We start from the raw sequence: 20,705 nt of genomic DNA on the forward strand, positions 1-20,705 counted from the left end.
CATTTTCTAACAACAGTCAAGACAATTGATTGAATTCGACTTGACATATGCAGTTACCTGTACGTCAAGGGGTACTTATTTCAGTTGAATTCAAGTTCAGTTAGCGAAATTTGCGTAGCACGGGTCATGATTATTCACGCCTCTGACATGAATAAAAACGTTATAGTTCATTCTTTAAAGTACTTAACGGTGCTCGGTTGACATCCATAAATACATCTTTACGGCAATTTGAACAAACGTGGGGGAGTTTGACTTCATATTTAATTTACATTTCACAATGCAGTGCGGAATGTACCGTGTGTAACGCTTATATCAATGCGTCCAACGCGATTTTGAAATGTGAAGACATAAAATATTGGTATGGCTTGCACAACAACACTGACAGTTTCAAAAGCTTCTGAAAATGAAAGTGAATAAATATCTTTTTTTTTCAATTGATCGTACGCCATTATTGTCATCTGCATTTTTTTAGATCAATGTATTTAATGAAAAAATACGTACACAACATCTATTTTATAGAGTGATATATACAGGTAATGGAAAACAGATAACTTGTGGAAATGTTATGTTTTCTCACTCGTAAATATTTTTTAAAACGGGGTCAAGAGAGTTTCCCCAAACCTATTGCTTAACGGATCAATGGAAGAGACAGAGTTTACATGGCTTAAACTCCAACGAAAACATGTGGATTATCTTAAGCTTGCTATTATCACAATGCGACCTTAACCTTGATTCGTGTAGAGTATAGTTGATTTCATAGCCTACACTATAAACGTAAACAACAATGAGTGACTGAACGCGTGAAAGATCTACCAATTTTGTGCATAAAAAGACTCCTTTTGTATGAAAATGTAGATTTCATATCACCATGTTCGATTTCTATCCTTCGCTCATAAAGTATTACCATATCTTATTGTCGCTGTTCTCTCACAATGCGTTTATTTAGTACTGTGCTAACATACATATTAATTCAACTTAATCAACTGAACGTGTACATTTCAAAGAAGTGTTATCTACCGATATGAATAATAAATCAAACAAATAATAAATTCAATATACATATATAAATAAATGAATAAAAACAGAATTATAAATCTGGCACCAATGAACGGTGACGGTTGTGTCATAATATTTCTTCGTGAAAATAAAAAAAAAAAACACACAAAAAAACACACAAATTTGTAATATTGATTATACTGTATATTAATGGTTTCATTAAATATGATTGAGAGACAATGTTGATTCTACAGTATACGTCATAATGTTCGACTGATGGAAAAATAAGTTTCTATCATGCATGTGAGCTCGTTGTTTGAGCAGTACCGTGATGTAATCAGCATGTTTATTAAGTTTACTTAGTTTACGCATATTCCAATGTGTCTATCATCATGAGGTATCAAGTAATAAAATTAAACATTATACATTATCTTACTCTTAATGCACTTGTAACTAGATTTTGGATATTTAGCTATGTTTCAAAGCTCTGACGGCCTGCGATTTGGTTTCGAACTAATCACAATGACATGCGCCCTCTAACGGATGCGATATCACAATCAGAGCGTATTATTTGGTATTGGTGGCACACGATCTCTGGTGACGTTTATTTCCAGTAACGACAACGTCACAGTCAGTACGTGTGTGCCTGGCATATGATTTTACTAGTTGTAAATCGGATATATAGTTACACTACTGAATATAAGCAGTATATCTGGTAGAGGTGTTTACAAGCTGACTACAATGGTTTGGTTAAACACCGTCTTTTCACTGATTACTATGTTGCTCGTTTTGCAAGGTGATTGCGAGCGAGAAAAGATCAACGTCGCCGTCATCGTGCCAGGATCTCTAATACAGTACAACCCGTATCCGATTAATTTGGACATGACTTTGTCCGGGATCGACATTGCAGTCCAGAGCGAGCGTGTACGCCAATATTTACCCAACTATGAGCTGGTGGTCGATTACACCGACTCCGAATGTTCGCTGACTATCGGTCCCGTTCGTGCCATGGAGTTCGTTATGCGGCAATCCGTCCACGTGTTCTTAGGCCCGGTATGCGACTACGCCGCTGCGCCCGTTGCAAGGTACACCAGATATTGGAATATCCCGATGTTGTCGGCTGGTACAATGTCCGATCATTTCGGTAGAAAAGATGAATTCTTTCTCGTTCGAATGATGAGTTCGTATTCCCATATGAAAACAACCATGGCCGATATTTTAGAATATTACCACTTCAAACACGTTGCCATGCTAACAGATGACGAGCCGATGGATCAAAACCGTAGAATCTGCGCACTGGAAATTAACGCAATTTGGTCGGAACTTTACGACGTACGTGGCTACCCGGAACCATACTATCAAGATTTCGACCAATACAGTTTTGAAAAAGAAAACTACAGCTCGATGTTATTAGATGCAAGCAAACACGCCAGGGGTGAGTACACATAATAAAGTTAATGACTGATTTAACGCCTTTTCAAAGCGAAGTGCATTAAGTGTTTCTACGCCCACGTTGTCTGAAGTTATTAGTTATACTTGCTCGTATCATCTTGTCGTATACACATATTATATGGTTAAGTGAATTAAACATACAATACGAAAGTAAATCACGGAGATGTACAAAAGTATTTTAAGTACCGTAATTGGTTTCTCTAATATCATCCGGGGCTAAGCTGAATGTTTCTGTACGGAACAAAGGACATGTACGTCCACCCAACACCTCACTGGCACTCCATCTTTAAATGACATAAACCTTTGCTATTATTTGCCACGTACAGATAAGTTATCGTGAGCCAGATTTTACAAACACCTTACAAGACCCACAGCTATTTATAAATCCCCAATCTTATCTGTGTAGCATTCAATTAAAATCTCTTTACAAAACATTTCGCTTGTCAATTCTCTACAATAGTAATGTACTGTCTAATCAACATGCTTATTGATAAAATAATTAAACATGTTTCTATTCCATCTTATGTGCACGTGTATAGTACTAATTTCACATAGAAATGCATTATGCGAATGAAGACAGGGGGAGAATAAAAAGACGCTTGTCCGGGGTCACGTAAGAAATCAACAATATATTAGTCATTTCTCTTCGTGTTTCTTTAATTTCCTGTTTTTTTGTTGCGGCGTGTATCCTTCTGTTGCTTGTCTCGACGAGAACTTCTTTTCATTTTGCGGAAAATCACTGTGTTCGTACTCATACCCAGACAATTCATGGCGAGCTATACGGAAACACGGAAATGTTTTCGCCGTTGAAACTATTTTTTCTCTACCCAATATGTCTGTCGACTATAATTAACGCCACTGACAAGCTCAAATTAAATTTTATAATTTGATATATGTTTACATGGAGTCAGCTCAGTTTAACACCGCGCTGGTGAGCACCACTGGATTCTGTTATCATAATCGGTTTAATTGGAATAGTTAGCGAATGCGAGTCTGACATTACAATCAATCTATGTAGCAACTGATGTCAGTATCATCTCGATATATTTTTACTGAAATCTATATATGTACTTTAAAAACAGATCCGTTACAGTATTGGTGTCCGATTGTGGATAGAATTGAATAAATCGGAGCACGTATTGTCAACAGAAGAGACGTTCTAACACACATCATCAATAATGTTCGTATGTTGCTTTACGATGTCACGTTTTGAGTAAAATCCAATAAATAACTGGTTATATACAAATCATCAAGCGCATCCGTCCGATTATCTCTTGGAAAATTTCATTTAAAACAAAAGATAAAGACATTTGCATAATGTTTGCTCGAAACTTGAACATTGTATATTTCCGTACATAATGTTAACAAGTAAATCAATAACATGTATTAAATTATCTTATCAAAATTCATTAACGTCATTAATGAATGACGTCATGCTACGCGAATCCCCCATGACCACCAAACACGACATTGATGCATACCAGTGAAACTTATATTGAGTTACACGAATAATCCGTTTTATGACTATTTTATTAGAGTTCAGAAAATATATATGCCATTCATACCGTCCATCAGGTTACTGACCATTATACTACTAAACGCTGCTCAATATTGAAACGCTGCGTTCTCCTTGCTCGACAAGGCGCAACAATGTGTTCAGCTGCGCCTCACTGGCTCACTTCCCTTATAATATGGCGCTGCAGGAATTCATTATTGCACGGACGGGGATATTCGCGTAAATAATGGGCTCGACTGCCTCTCGTCCATTATTTCACACACCCTTCTTTGCCCTGTTATCGCGCAATAATGGCTAGTGTGTCTTAATTTAATCACTAAATAACCTCATACTACCACCTTACGAATATTATTTTGGTAAGGTAAATACTATTGAGTGTATTATATAATTAAAATATAAAATATAACTTAATGACAACATTTATTATTACTCCCAAGTCAGTGATATTGACACAACCTAACGTAATGCATTAAAATCCAATCACTTTGTAATTACTATACTTTTTAATTTAATTTAACCTAGGTGCTGAAAATAATTACAATCAAACGAACGTTCACATAACAACACACAAGACGGGAAAGTTATTAACGCGCTAGTCTATTTAATCGCAGTGTAATTTGTTATTCAAAGAAATGAGATGAAAATCAAATAATGCTTCATTAACTATTTAACATCAGATCTAATTAAAAGCGTCTACAAATGAAATACCACATGGGGCAGTAAATGAAGTAATTTAAAAAGAATCTGATAAACCTCTTCAATCAATGAATATATTTTCTACGTAATTAAATTCATTACAAATGAACAATGGAGATTACCACTGACCGGATAATGCTGTTGTCGATGTAAGTCAGTTGTAATTTTTCGGTAAAACAAGCATTTTAACGACACATATTAACGTGTATCACTGGAAATAACCATAAACAGAAGCTGTATTCATAACCTGTTCACTGATGGTGACTTTACAATTCATCAACAATCTAAACATGACACAAGTGTAATCGGTGCGGATTAAATGCTGACGTCAAGCGATCGAATATAGTAGTTGAAATTAAACGACCCAGCGCAATGCCCATTATTTATTTAAAATTGTAGTCAGTAGGTTGGAATCTCGGATTAGAGGAAATCGAATGAATAAATTCACTGTTTCTTTGACACTGTTTTGGGTTTGAATTGTTTCGAGACCATCCTTTATATACAAAGAAAACGTGATTGCTATATTGTGGAATCCAGGAACTGTTAATGATAAGTAATATCACAATATCTAATGTCATATTACAAGTCCGCTTTTTTTTAAATCTATTTTTACTAATGTTACCAAAAGTATACAGAGTTATTAGTCTCAACGCCCAGACAGATGTCACACACACATATGTTCTACATGAGTGGTACTAATTAAGTATTACTAACATACTAATTAACTAATTACTAATATACTAATTAACTATTCTCACTATATTGCAATTTGATTTAAATTACACCGAATATTTCACGCACAGTGCAATACTGCAATTATGAACTATATGTGAAACGCAATCATCTCTTCTGTAACACAAATATTGTAGCAAGTGATTCACGGCTCGTTCATTAATAATACTAATTACTTTGTGTTATATGCTTTCGCATACTGTAAAATATTTATTTTTCGAAATATATTTGATCAGAACCAATTAATATATTGATATTATCAAAACTGTAGTACTAACAATGCAAATTTCGATTTTTCCGAATTAATGAATTGCTTGTAAATTCCTACGTACATACACTAATATTTTTTCCTCGCAATCGCTATTTGATTTTCAACGTTATTGTAATGAAAGAATAAAAATATCTCATAATGACGATATGGGGAATTAAGTCGTTATTACATTAAGCAGTGGACAGACGTTGTTATTATTATTATTAATATTATTATTATTTAAACAAATAAACATTCCATTTCCACATGCAGCAATACCACCAAAGGTTGAATAGATATCTTAGGAAATGCCGTTAATATAAAATTGTTAATTATGTATAAAAGATGTAACGTCAGCATCGTTACGGTTCTTTACATATATGTAGGGTGGAAATGTAACGGAATGAAACACAACTCACCGATTTCATATTTGCCCCTGGCAATATCGCAGCTAGACAAATGACCGATACTCAATTATTTTCCCTTTAAGTCATATAAATTGAGGCACTGTTTTAACGAACTAAACATAAAGTTACACAATGCTGTGTGGCATCAGCAATGAGCATGTGATAACTGACTAGGTTCGAACTTGTTCATTAATAATATGGTTTGAGGGAAACAAAAATCCTTGTCTCGCCAAGTCTTCAAAATAATTGCCAAATGCTTTGGAGAACTTTGTACGCTCGCTTCGGGAACTATGCACGCTGTACGTAGACACACGCAACTCACGTATGTTGTCTTCTCAGTAGGTACAGGTAATTTCATTTCATATTTTGTTAACAACCTCGAGTTAGAAAAATCCCCAGAGATTTTCATGGAAATAAAGAACCTCACATTACATCACTACAACATTCAGAATACTGATTATCGCGAATAAAGCGCCTGGCCACGCATATCATTGATTTTCCGTCGCCACAAAAGCAAAACAGTAACAGATTTCATCTTTTGTAATATGTAGTTAAACCCATATGAAGTGGTTTTTTTGTGTGCAAACACAAATGGAAACAAACGCGCTCGATAACATCATTTGTTTTTTGATTTTCAGATACGATCGTAAATACGTATATCGTTTGACAGTCGTTAGTATATCACAGAAAACAATGATATTGGTATTAACAAATTAATAGAATATGTTGATTAGAGCTACAAATGACACAAAAGTACTTAAATTCTTCAAATAAAATAGTTCACACACATTATGTTAGCCCTAGTTTTTGAAAACCAAATATTGACTTCAAATGCAGTATGGACAAAAACAGACGAATGTTAAGCGCGGTAGTCGTCGCGCTGCGCATGTGCGACATTTTTGTTGATAAACAATGATTTTCCCACAATCCAATGCGTTCTTCAAATGGAAATCACAAGTATGAGGTTTGACCTGGGCGCGACTTGCACTGATTACCGACGGTTCGATACTTTCCAATCACATGAAAATTACTTAATTAAAGCTTGGAAACGTCTCAGTTCGTACTCGTTGATCTGCGCAACAGTCAAAGTCGCAATCTTTGTTTATATGAGACCCATAGATCTCGCACATGCGCAGCGCGACGACTACCGCGCTTTTGTATTACTGTTCGGTACTGTGCATGATAGATACATTGGAATATGATTAATTGAGGACTGAACGCTGTCTTTGTATCACACATCTAAGTATTTGTTTGGTCAAATAATACAATTCTCTAATACGCACGTGCACTGGTTATTTTTGGCGCGTTCAATAACACTCGTTGCACATGCGTATTAATGGTTTGAAGTTTTCATCTAACAAATATTGCTTTATATCCTGTAAAAGCAACGTCTTTAGTTTACAATTAGTATAGTCTTTACTTAGTGGAGTATTAGACAACAATAATTTGAAATATATATATTGTTTATTTTTTGTTTTTGCTTCGATAAAAGAAAAACATTTATTTATTTAATGGATGTGGCGAAAAGTTTTAAATACTTGTAGCTCGAATTGCGTTGCGCCCGAATGAAAAAAACATGCGGCAAGAATCTCAGACGGTTTTTGTAGATATAGAAAACATAGCAAATAGTTTAACAGAAAACAAAACATAAGTAGATATGTATTTAACTTTGAATGTTCCTGACAAACGACAAAACACAATTTGGGAAAATGACTAATTTGCATAATCATTCTCTCAGTGCAAATTATTCTGACACCTAAAATAAAAGTGACTTATTCTCGGGAAACATATAAATGATAAGATTATTATAAAGATTACGTCATAAACTGAAAATTTAAAATTCCGCTGCATGTTGTATTCTGTGTTTACAAGCTAAAATGCAGATGTGAGGACACTGTATTCTCTCGACAAGACACACAGATGTAATTAAACATTTTAAGTTCAAAGAATCTGGGGAAACGATGAATTTAACCACAGTTTATCTCCGCATATCTGGAAGAGTCACTTTAACTGATAAAACAGTTATGCCGAAATTGATTTTTTCTGATCCCTCAAATTCTCCATATTTTTTTTTATAAATGTAAGAAAGAAGAAGTCTTGAATTTTGTCAAGTATAAATAAATTATGAAAATCAATCTTTTTTAATCTTAGGAAATATATAAATAGAATGCGTGTCGTTGTGTGTTTGATATAGAAATGAATTAAAATGAGTTTTTGCTGTCAACGAATGTTACGCAACGTTGAAAATTTGAACTGCCTTCCCTTCCGATGTTAAAGGCCATTATAAAAGCCTATAAAAACAGCAATAATTGTAGCTATGAAGATGACATCATTGAGATATGCATGTCCATGTATGTGTACGAACATATTCAACGACGGTGGGAGCAAGTATCCACGCTCTCATAGATTTGTAATTTGTAGCGAATTTAATGGCTTGCTCATTTGATGAGCCGACGGTCGCTTCAATTGTCAAAGTGTTCAGGATGATCCGTGCTGTAAACGCCGACTCATTATTCGAGTTATTTTTACTCGTGATTTGGGGCTACTGGTAACTACCGAGGTAAACTCGTACACGTTGCCATTATTAGTGTGCTCTATACATCTATACTGATACAGGTGGGTCGTTATGGATTATTCATGTCGGGGCAAAGTGGCAATTATCTGTACGAAATGCAAGTTGGTAACGAAACGCAAATAATTCTTCGAATAAATTGGATTCAATTTTAGGAACGTTTTGGAATGAATGGTATTTTAAAATAGAACTGCTGTCAGACATTTCCCCATTAGCCGAGATTTTGATTCATACTATATGTGTCCGAATTGTTTTCGAACCTGTATATAATAGTCATATTTTATTGCATCATTACGATTCTCTTATTATTGCAGGAAGCGATTGAATCATAATTAATTTTAATTTATGCATGCTGGTTTGAATCGTGTCTAATGCAATCTTTAAACACTTTAAAGTCAATATGTGTATTTTAATAAGCAGACCAAATGTCAAAATGTGTGAGGCAGTCATAGCGCCGTGTGTACGCTATAAGTCACATGCAACGTATAAACTCATGTAAAATACATTGTTTCGAATACGAACGCGTGTCGCATGAGTTAACGACGTGACGCGTTTGGCTGAAAACCCCGTCCATTGTGAATTGAATAATATTCCTGAAATTTAATAACGCAATCATATTAATTGAATGTCGCCTGTACCGTTCACTGAATGTTGTTCACGCTGTTTGATGAGCGACTACTGTCACATTCAACATCTCCGTCATGCCTTTGCGATATAGTAAAGTTTTCAGCGATACATTTGTTTAAATGAGCTACATATATATTAATTTTCTCATGTAGAATAAAGGTGATAAGTCAGCGTACGTCTTCTCCGACAATCACTACACTACACACGACTCTATCTCTTTCGATCGCTACACGACCCTATCTGTCGATCATTGCCTACGACTTCGGTGACAAGACTAAATTGTATTAAGTTTTGTAAATGACAATGTCTTAACAGAGATGTCCTGATTTGAAAAAAAGCTCACCACGAAGCATAAAAACCGAACAACTCTTATAATGACGAACAGGCATTTCAAAAGAACAATTTCATAAAGAGCTCCACTCTTTTTGAATACAGTAGCAATAATGCACGCCAATGTACATTATATCATTCATTACATTTCACGTAGTCCTGTCAACATATCAGTTGTTAATACTATTGGCGTGAGATTCTAAATATAAAACAAAAATACAGCCCTTAAGAATATATTGAATAGTAAGTAAGTATGTATTTGTTTTATTATGAAACTTAATTCAGAAATTAACTGTATCTGGTCATAACGTATACCTCGTATCCTCGGGGCGGACATCCGTGCATTTTCACCGCCTGGCAACCAAAGCTCACAGAAAACGGTACTTTGGGATGGTTGTTGAGACTCCCCTGAACAGTGTAACAAGATTAGCCCTGTGTGTGTAACATATATAAAATCGGTTGTTCGGGATTACTTCAAAGTTGAGTTTGCGTTGTTTTCTCGAATTTTCACCGGCTCGACCGGCGTTCCACAGCAGCGCGCACATGGAGCCCATAGAAATTAATGGTACAGTGGTGCGCGTCTAAGCAACGTAGAACGTCTTGTGACGTAGCTCCGCCCGAAGATTACCCGGCCTCGTAACGCCTTGGAAATTGCGCCCTCTCATCGGGGCAATATTTTTCCGTATCACGCCTGGCCCAGCGCGCCCGGCTTTCATCATTCAAAACAAAACATTTATGTTATATGTAATAAACATTAATGTTATGTACAATAAACACACAAGTTATGTGCGGAAAACATTATGGCTATGTGCAATAAACATTAATGTTGTGCGCAATAAACATTATTATTATGTGTAATAAACATACAGGTTATGTGCAATAAACATTAATGTTATGTGCAATAAACATTATTATTATGTGTAATAAACATACAGGTTATGTGCAATAAACATTAATGTTATGTGCAATAAACATTATTATTATGTGTAATAAACATACAGGTTATGCGCAATAAACATTAATGTTATGTGCAATAAACATAAAGGTTATGTGCAATAAACATAAAGGTTATGCGCAATAAACATTAATGTTATGTGCAATAAACATAAAGGTTATGTGCAATAAACATAAAGGTTACATGCAATAAACATAAAGGTTATGTGCAATAAACATTATTATTATGTGTAATAAACATACAGGTTATGCGCAATAAACATTAATGTTATGTGCAATAAACATAAAGGTTATGTGTAATAAACATACAGGTTATGCGCAATAAACATAAAGGTTATGTGCAATAAACATAAAGGTTATGTGCAATAAACATACAGGTTATGCGCAATAAACATACAGGTTATGTGCAATAAACATACAGGTTATGTGCAATAAACATACAGGTTATGTGCAATAAACATAAAGGTTATGTGCAATAAACATGAAGGTTATGTGTAATAAACATAAAGGTTACATGCAATAAACATAAAAGTTATGTGCAATAAACATGAAGGTTATGTGCAATAAACATAAAGGTTATGTGTAATAAACATACAGGTTATGCGCAATAAACATTAATGTTATGTGCAATAAACATAAAGGTTATGTGCAATAAACATAAAGGTTATGCGCAATAAACATTAATGTTATGTGCAATAAACATAAAGGTTATGTGCAATAAACATAAAGGTTACATGCAATAAACATAAAGGTTATGTGCAATAAACATTATTATTATGTGTAATAAACATACAGGTTATGCGCAATAAACATTAATGTTATGTGCAATAAACATAAAGGTTATGTGTAATAAACATACAGGTTATGCGCAATAAACATAAAGGTTATGTGCAATAAACATAAAGGTTATGTGCAATAAACATACAGGTTATGCGCAATAAACATACAGGTTATGTGCAATAAACATGAAGGTTATGTGCAATAAACATACAGGTTATGTGCAATAAACATACAGGTTATGCGCAATAAACATACAGGTTATGCGCAATAAACATTAAGGTTATGTGCAATAAACATAAAGGTTATGTGCAATAAACATACAGGTTATGCGCAATAAACATACAGGTTATGTGCAATAAACATACAGGTTATGTGCAATAAACATACAGGTTATGTGCAATAAACATACAGGTTATGTGCAATAAACATGAAGGTTATGTGCAATAAACATACAGGTTATGTGCAATAAACATACAGGTTATGTGCAATAAACATGAAGGTTATGTGCAATAAACATACAGGTTATGTGCAATAAACATGAAGGTTATGCGCAATAAACAGTAAACATTTTTACAAGTAAACTCGGAATAAATAAACATTGTTCTTGTCAAAATGTCAATGATATGATTTATTCAGTGCAATAGCTAAGCAGTTATGCAATTTACATAAACTTAAACAAATAAAACTGAATAATATGATTTTCTTTTATAAACACAAATTAGTTTTTGTTGTACAATTCAGCTACGAATATTTTCCACAATTGCCGGAACGACACATTGACCTATTAAATGGGGTATCTGAGTATAAATAAACGAATGCTAAAATGCGTTTATAATTTATCCGCGTGCAATTTGTAAGAATATAAATTAAATTACTATACCGCATTGTTACTTTAATCAAAATATTTCCGATCGCTTTATTTTTTAACTCAATTGTCGACAAATATCGCCTAGACGCTCTAATTTTAAAAGAAACGGGGTTAAAACATGACACTTAGACGATTGAATTAAGTGTTCTTTTGTGTAGTTTTAATCTCTGGTTTGACAGATTAATTTAGAAGCCAGTTCAAAAGCGCAAACCTAATAATTGTTGATGACCCTATCTGGTAACATGCAAAATGTAGTTCCTACAACAAACTTTACAGTTGATTAGGTAAATGCAAATTACAGTGTAGTTTCATTTTGGCATAGCTTTCACACATTCACGTCAATATACGAAGCTCAAGACATGACAGTCAATTAGTAAAAAGACAATATCAGGGGCTTTTTTTGTGAACTTTTCTTTGCGTAGTGCGTACAACCAGAATGTGCAATATTAAATAGAACTGGCATTAAATTAGTGGTTATATAATAAAAGGTGAAGAATCTTTCCAAACAATATGTTTCCATAACATCCATATTCATTTCTCTTGCCCCAAGACTATAGTACTAATACGTTCATGACATTTTGATTTATCATAAGAGGTGGGAGGCTTTGCAACATTCCCGTCTTAGTGGCACCCTGTCTAAAATCTGTCATGAAATCGAATCGATCGGTTCATGTCCTGATTGCGATCACTAACAAATGCCGTGCTCATTCGTCAACAATTTGTTCAGTTATCTGACAATGGTGAAGAATCGTTCCAGAAATACTGCCTCTATTGCAACCAGATCATGAGCTCTCACAAAATTTAATATATTGGTCCGGGTTTCAAAGACTCTAAAACTGTTGTGACAATGCATCGAATAGGTTGTGAGTTATTCTGTTCATAGACAAGCAAATTACCTATGCCGGGAAAAACATAACCACATTCTCAGAGGTAACAGCACCACTGTGGCTGTCAATAAAAGCGATCCATTTATCAACGGCTGAATAAGAAATTATGGGTCTACACAGTAAACATCTGGTTCATCGTACTTCATTGCTTTTTATATGAATAAAACCGAATACGTGAATAGGGGCCTCTAACCATGATACGCGACAAGCGCATCTTCAAATAAGTTGAATGTAGAGACTATCAGATGTATGTTTTGGATTTTATGCAAGCCACACCATTCCCTCGTGAGCATTAGCTCCATCGCCACCAATTGCTTAACACTGGGAAATTTGCTGGTTTGTTTCATGTTTTCCTATAAATTACTAAATAAATCATTTATCAGAGATTCACCAGTGTCTAGACTAATAAACACTGTATTTAATACACTGTTTTTATAAATTGTGTCTCATGGCGAAGAAGCACGTATATGATGTGGATGGATGGATGTATGTATGTATGGAATAAAAAAAAACTGAAAAATGTATATATTAATTACCAAATTTGAATAAATTGACGTATTGTATTCTCCTATTATGCCTTTTATGAGTTTTATAGCCTGAGTTTCATTTTTGTAATTGCAACTGTGTGGCGGCGTTCACTACATGATAATTCAAGAAGTCTTTTCAGGGCAGTTCCTGTCGCGTGGTAGGTCTGCCTACAGGTTTCACCTCACAATTAGAATGCGTACGATCGTGCGGGGTCACGTAGGGTACGAATGTTATCCGGTCTATTTTGAACTTATTTAACGTAGTACAATAATAACCAAGCCTAAACATGTAAGTGAAATTTTAGTAAAAAACTAAATTTGAAATGGTGCAATCATAATTATGAACTTTTTAAATACAGCCAATTTTAGTGTAGTTGCATCGGCTTTATTTGTGTGACTTCCACCATCTGTAATGTTGCCATTTATTAATTTGATTTTTTTTTAAATTTTAGGTAGTTCACTTATTGGCACTATGTGTATAATAGTATCACATTTCCAGTTTTTGCATTGTTGTCAATAGGAATTTTAACTGAAGACTAATGCCTTACAACGACATGAGCTTGCCTCGGTCGTGTGTTCGAATCTAGTATTGCTGGTTGCAATTAATTAATTAATATTAATATTTATCTGATAAATAATATTAATCCCATAAAAATCAAAATGTTCCAATGTGCTGCAGACGCCTTCTTTATTTAAAAAAAGAATCCGCGTTGAAATGAAGGGTCGGAAATAGTATTCTGCCACTGCACAAACGAATGCACGGACACGAATTTCTTTTTTGTAGGCACAGAATTATGAATACTATCAGGAAAACACGAATATTATTTAGATAATCATGAGAATACCGAAATTGCGCACTAATATAATATCCGATTATACATGAAAAGGTTAGAAAACCAGCGTATTACCAAATAACTAACAATGAAAACAACAATCGAAAACAGGCATGGTGTTCAGCTGTCATTGGTACTCATCATTATAACAAGCCAACACAGTAATTAACTCAGGTTTGTAAAATCACATGTGGTATATCCAATGAAAACATAGGTTCAGCGTCGTACTGCGAATGAGGTCATGGAATTGACCTCATTTTACACCTGGGTGTTCACCACGATATACAAACGACGGTGAATAAACTTCGCGGGAATTGACGAAGTGTCGATCATGAAATATACACTGTGGAATTCACTAACGAGCTCTTAATTAACGTGTAATAAAATAAAAGACAGCGCGTCGATAAATCGTTTACATTTCTGATCTTAAAAATACGTTTGATAAAACTCGGCCAGAAACAGAATGAATGACATGTATTAAACAGAAACATTCCTACAATTAGTGCGTTCTTGATTCATAATCAGTAGTAACCTAATCATTTTCTTCAAAAAGATTTTACGAGATAAGGAGAACAATCATCTCTTTTCGAAACAATTAAAGCGCCATGCAAATCGATGTCATTGACCATCACAACCATCTTGCCGTTTTTGTTCATTGCAGTTGCAAAGACATTGGATGTCTATGTAAAGCATGATACATTCAATACATTGTATCGACACACAGACACCCACACACACAGCACTAAGATTAGCGAACTGTTTGAGTTAAACTTGCTCTTTCTTCAAGTTTGCCCAGTATTCGTTCTGTGCTGTATTTGTTATAATGTGTGCGCATACGTTTTTGGCAGTTCAGAAGATAATTGGAGACTATTAATTGTTGCATGTAACGTTTCTGATTCGATTGATCACGTTGTCTGGTTGGCACCTCGGATGCCAGTGAAAAACACCACTCGTCTCATGAACGACGTAAGTCACTAAACAGTTTAGTAGACATTTTCAACGATGTTCATCCAGTGGACTTTTCGTGTTCATTTTCCACATAGATGGAATATGACCACCAAAATGTTATTTGCTAACATGAATTCGTTAAACATTACAAATTATTAAACCAAAGATTTTGCAGAGAACAATTACCCCTTTATATACAGTAAAAATACGTACGATTACATTACACTAGAGGTTGTAGTGGGGATATACACAAGGTAGCTGCGGCAAAAATGTAAATAAGAAAGTTTCTCCTGTTCCTGTTGAAAATTTATTTAGAAATAAATTTAGCATCAAACTCGCAATATATGGATATTGATTCAGTTGAGTGTTGAGGGCGGGAGCCCGGATGTAATTATTTATACAATGATATGAGACCTTGAAAATGATTTTTTAATAACAGACCTACAAAGCGTTATATCGTTTTTTAAATGAAGTATTCGATTGACATTGGGTTTGTTACAAGGTGTGATTTTAATAAGTATACGACGCTTGGTAAATAATTGGTGTCGTCAGTACATGTCTCACGTTTATATACCATGACAATGCCGTTGATTGGAACTATTTTTACAATGATACATTAAATTGAGTGTTGGGTGGGGTTGGATGGTCGGCACCTTCCAAAAGCTGACCATTACAAGCCGTCACCTATTACATTTTGAATACATTTACGTCATTATTCAAAAGACATATCAATTTACAAAAAAAAAACACAAAAAAAACAAAAACATTTTAATCGTGTAATGTATTATAAGGATGCATACTACCGATGTCAGAATTGCGTGGCCGTTTAATATACGCGCTTTCTGTAGAAATACTCATGCACGTGTGTCAAGGGTGTGGCTTTATATCCATTGTTAAGCACGCTGTAAACCACGTCAAGAGTCAAAGACAGTATTTATAGATTGCGTATTACACGTGCGTCCTTAGACACGCATCGTGCATTTAATTTACACGCTATTAGGTCCCCGGCAGTAGTTTGCTCGACTCTAAAAAAATTCAATTCATTAACGATTCAATCTTTTCACGCTCATTAAATAAATATACAAAATTATATTTGTATTTTAATGAGGAGACAGCAGCTTCTATCCATCAAATGTACGTTCGTGTTTCAATTATAAATCCATGCTTAACGAGTCAAAAATCAGCGTTCAACGTATTTGTGGTTTATTTTTTAATACAACGCCAAGGTTAACAGGAATTGTTAATCCCTAGTTGGTATTAAACCCGTTTCCAATTCACGAATAAATGATCCAATGCTCGGGTTTTACAAGCTAATGTCAGTTCTGAACTTTCCTTTGAACCCAATTTTATTAGTTTATGGAAATATACATACATGAATGTAAAATAATAATTAAATATGTCTCATTATGAAGAGATTGTTCTATTCAATAAAGATAATATTCTGATTTGCAAACAAGTTGCTTTTATTAAATTTAATTTTTTTTCGAAAGAATATTTGGAAACAATATTGAATAAAATAAATTGTCAAAATCTGAGTATTATATATAAAACACTATGAATAAAAAAAAAGAACCACTAAAAAACGGGAGCTTAGATTCTGCTCAAATGTCACACAAATACGTTATCGCGTATAATCATAGAAAATCGGGAATTTTTTAATAACAATAGTCGTTCTTCTTAGCTTTGTTGTGCAAGATGCTGGTCTTTATTTAACAACGTGCAATTTTTCACGGGAGCATGTATCATACACAAATCACTTAAAAAACAACAACATTACATTACAATACGAACATATATAATCACGCAACACGCGAGATTTGAATTCACGACTGCGACATTGCGCCGTGCACTACGTCACTATAGTCATTCCAAAAATACGGTTTTACATGTTTTACATTTTACGTGCTCTATCTATATTTGTTTTCAGATTCTTTCAGTGTTTCTCAATTTGATTCCTAATACCGTTGAAACATTTATAAATAACGACATCCTCAGCCAGATAACAGGCCCTACTTTACATTTGTGGAGGGTACTTATACATTGAGTAAATCGTCATTTATGTGTTGTATGCAGTGTATTTATACCACAGTATCTATATATATATCTTTATTTCGTACTGTGGCCATTGGCCTTATGTACAGATACAAATAAATACATAATAAATTAGATTGGAATGGTCGCAGAAACAAGTAAAGAAAAACAAATATAAAATCATAATACATAACATTTGCATAATTAAGTGTTCTCTTCAAGCATAAGCTGACGTACTTGAAAACTATAAAATATAAATTTACCAAGGTTTAATTGTATATACGGGGTTTGATTCTGAAATAATGAAATAAACTTTATCTCTGTAGGTGGGGAGAAGTAATACTGTGCAATAAACTTCAACCTTAGGGAGCTATATTTGGGACAAACTAATGTAAAGTGGTATTCGTCCTCAATTACATTACAGCCAAAAGGACACAACCTCTGGTTACGTGGAGTACCACTGGCCCTACCCTTTTCAATTTGTAGTACATGGGACGAGATCCTTAATCTACATAAAGCATTTCTATATATTGCATAAGACTGACCAATATTTGTAAGATATTTCTCACATGTTAATTCATGTTTCACCTTGCAATAAGTTACTAGTTTGAGACTTCTATTAATTTCAGAGCTCCAATCTTGTCTGGAAATATCAAAGCACCTCTGTTTAAATAGTTCCAGGAATGCAATAGAGTTACTTACATATTGGTCAATCCAAATATGTCCAAAACCATATTTATAGAGAAGATTTTTAACTGTCAAAGCCCAGCAAATAGCACCTGCTCCTGCCATATTAAGTTGAAATTTATACGATTCTTTTAAAATATGTGGAGAAACATCACGTATTAGTTTTAACCAAAAACGAATAATTTCAACATTTACATACACTCTAAGATAATGCCGACCCAACTCTCCCCTAACAGCGGAATTAGTGGCAACCAAACTAACACTTAGTAAAAATTTGCAAAATTTATTGTGTACTCTCTCCACATCATTAATATCAGAATGAGTGCCCCAAATAGCACTACCGTAGAGGAGAATTGGGAGGATTTTACAATCAAATATACGAAAAGCAACATCAGGCGGCACACCACCCAAATTCTGTATCTTTTTTTCCAAACAAAAAAGTGCTTTACTGGCCTGTTGAGAAACATATTTTTGTGCCTGGTACCACTTTCCAGAACTGGAAAGTATAACCCCCAAATAATTATATTTTGAAACAGTTTCAATGCTTTTACCCTTCCAAAACCATTTTTCACTGTTTTTTTAAACGACCCCCTTTCCGAAAAACAATAATTTTAGTTTTCTTAAGGTTCACTGTAATTCTCCACTTTGAACAATAGTCTGCCAAATTATTCAATAATCGTTGTAAACGAATGGGTGTACTACTAAACAGAGCCAGGTCATCTGCATACAATAGGTAACACAATTTCAAAGCACACAGGTAAACTACACTTTCATGACCTCGTTGAAAAGCCCCATGAAGATCATTAATGTAGAAACAAAATAAAAGAGGTGAAATCACAGAGCCCTGTTGCAAACCCATACTAATATTAAAGTAGTTAGTTACCCCCCAGGGAGTTTTCACTGCTGCCTTTACATGCTGGTACATTGAATATAAGGAATTAAATAATTTGCCTTTGAGACCGGTCTTCGATAATTTGTAAAACAATGAGCAATGATGTACCCTGTCGAAGGTAGAAACACAGTATTTATTTCTATTCAAGGGCTGTATTATACACCGTTTCCTTTCTGCTAACCAAAGTAACATGAATAAAACATTAGCTATAATGATGTCACACATATCCTCTTATCAGGGTACACACGGGTGTTGCTTTCCCCCATTAATCACTCGTTATCTCGACGCCAGATCCATAGCCATGCACTTTTATATTAGAACATATTTAGATGTAAACACAGAATTAACGTAATATTTATACAAATACAAGTATTCTGTTAAACCGCTTCGATGCCGTGTTTTAAGATCCTTATTACCTGAACCTCAACAGGTCCCCTCTATGGTTTCTAATTCTTACAAGAACCAACTAGTGAAGAATCGAGATTGAAAAAAAAGAAACCCATTTTAGAAATACAAATACATCTTCAATTCATTAAACACATAGTAGTATATCAATCATTTTCACCCCGTAGAATAATATGCCAACAAATCCATGACTGATAATAATAATAAATAAAGGTTGTCAGTTGTATCACAAATGAACAATAGCTCAATACACGCTGCCAAACACAGTCTTTGGCACAAAATTGGCAGATATAAGTTATCAGGTGTTAGTGAAATAAAATCAATCGAAAATATGAATATAGTACCGACGCTGTGAACTTTCACTTTTGAAAAATCTTTCACAAAACTGCAAGACAAAATAAATTCATTTCACGTAAGTGCCGACGACTGCCATTTTTTCATGTATGTAATAGCGCTCTTAAACAAGAATGAGGCGACATCTCATAAATTGGTGGGCGATACTGATTTCGAAAAGTGTGGATAAATTACATTTTCATGTAATACTTACAGAAATCGTACATTTAATATTGTCACAAAGTTCCAAAATACATATGTAATTTCAGATCATAGTAATGTAATTATTATAAAATTAATTCCATGGAGCATGCACATTCGCAATGATAAATATAACCTGGGCAGAATAATCCCAGCAACGAATTGTCTTGAGTACGTGGGACGTCGATTCCCCACTCAAGGTGAAATGCGCGTACGTCTGCTAATTTTAAGTGGAGTAGTAAGAACGCCACCAATGTCAACGAACCAACTAATTGCTTACTGAAAAGGATCTACATGCTAATTGTCTGTTATGCTAATTCATGCATGGTATTTAATGAATGGAAAATCTATTGTCAACGTCTTTCCTGCCACGCAGTTGCTGAGTATGCACATCATTCGTGCGTCGGAAGACCCGGCTCTATTATCCTTTTTTAAGAAATCGCCATGGATGCAGTCTTCTATAGTGGGTGTCACCAATGGTTCTGCGAGCTGAGTACATTTCCTAGGAACTGACGCATTACTATTAAACCACATTGCCAAGAAGCCTTTGGTTCTTAGTACATCCATGTCGAGTGTAACCGGTTCAATGCTCCGTTGCCAGCTGGAATAGGGCGTGTCCATCTCCACTTCGACAGCGTGCACAGCAGGTCAACGCTTCCACATGAACTGTACTGTCGACATGGTATGCATAATGATTATTTTAAAATTATTTTAGAGTCGTAGTGTGTTATTTTGTTCAATGCTTTGTTGGGTTTCATACTTTTGCCAACTGTGGTATGAA

The 20,705-nt window shown here is 34.5% G+C and overlaps 1 protein-coding gene across 1 annotated transcript in view; it reads left to right on the forward strand.

The window, feature by feature from the left end:
- Positions 1-1,773: 1,773 nt before the first annotated feature.
- LOC102801011 (uncharacterized) overlaps positions 1,774-20,705 on the forward strand; it is a 38,524-nt gene continuing 19,592 nt past the window's right edge. The window contains exon 1 of the mRNA XM_085495435.1: positions 1,774-2,431. Within this exon, the coding sequence (XP_085351561.1) occupies positions 1,774-2,431 (658 nt within the window). The remainder of the gene's footprint in view (positions 2,432-20,705) is intronic.

Source organism: Saccoglossus kowalevskii, chromosome 21 (genome assembly GCF_978046115.1).
Source record: "Saccoglossus kowalevskii chromosome 21, keSacKowa6.1, whole genome shotgun sequence".
In the NCBI taxonomy this organism is placed as follows: domain Eukaryota; kingdom Metazoa; phylum Hemichordata; class Enteropneusta; family Harrimaniidae; genus Saccoglossus; species Saccoglossus kowalevskii.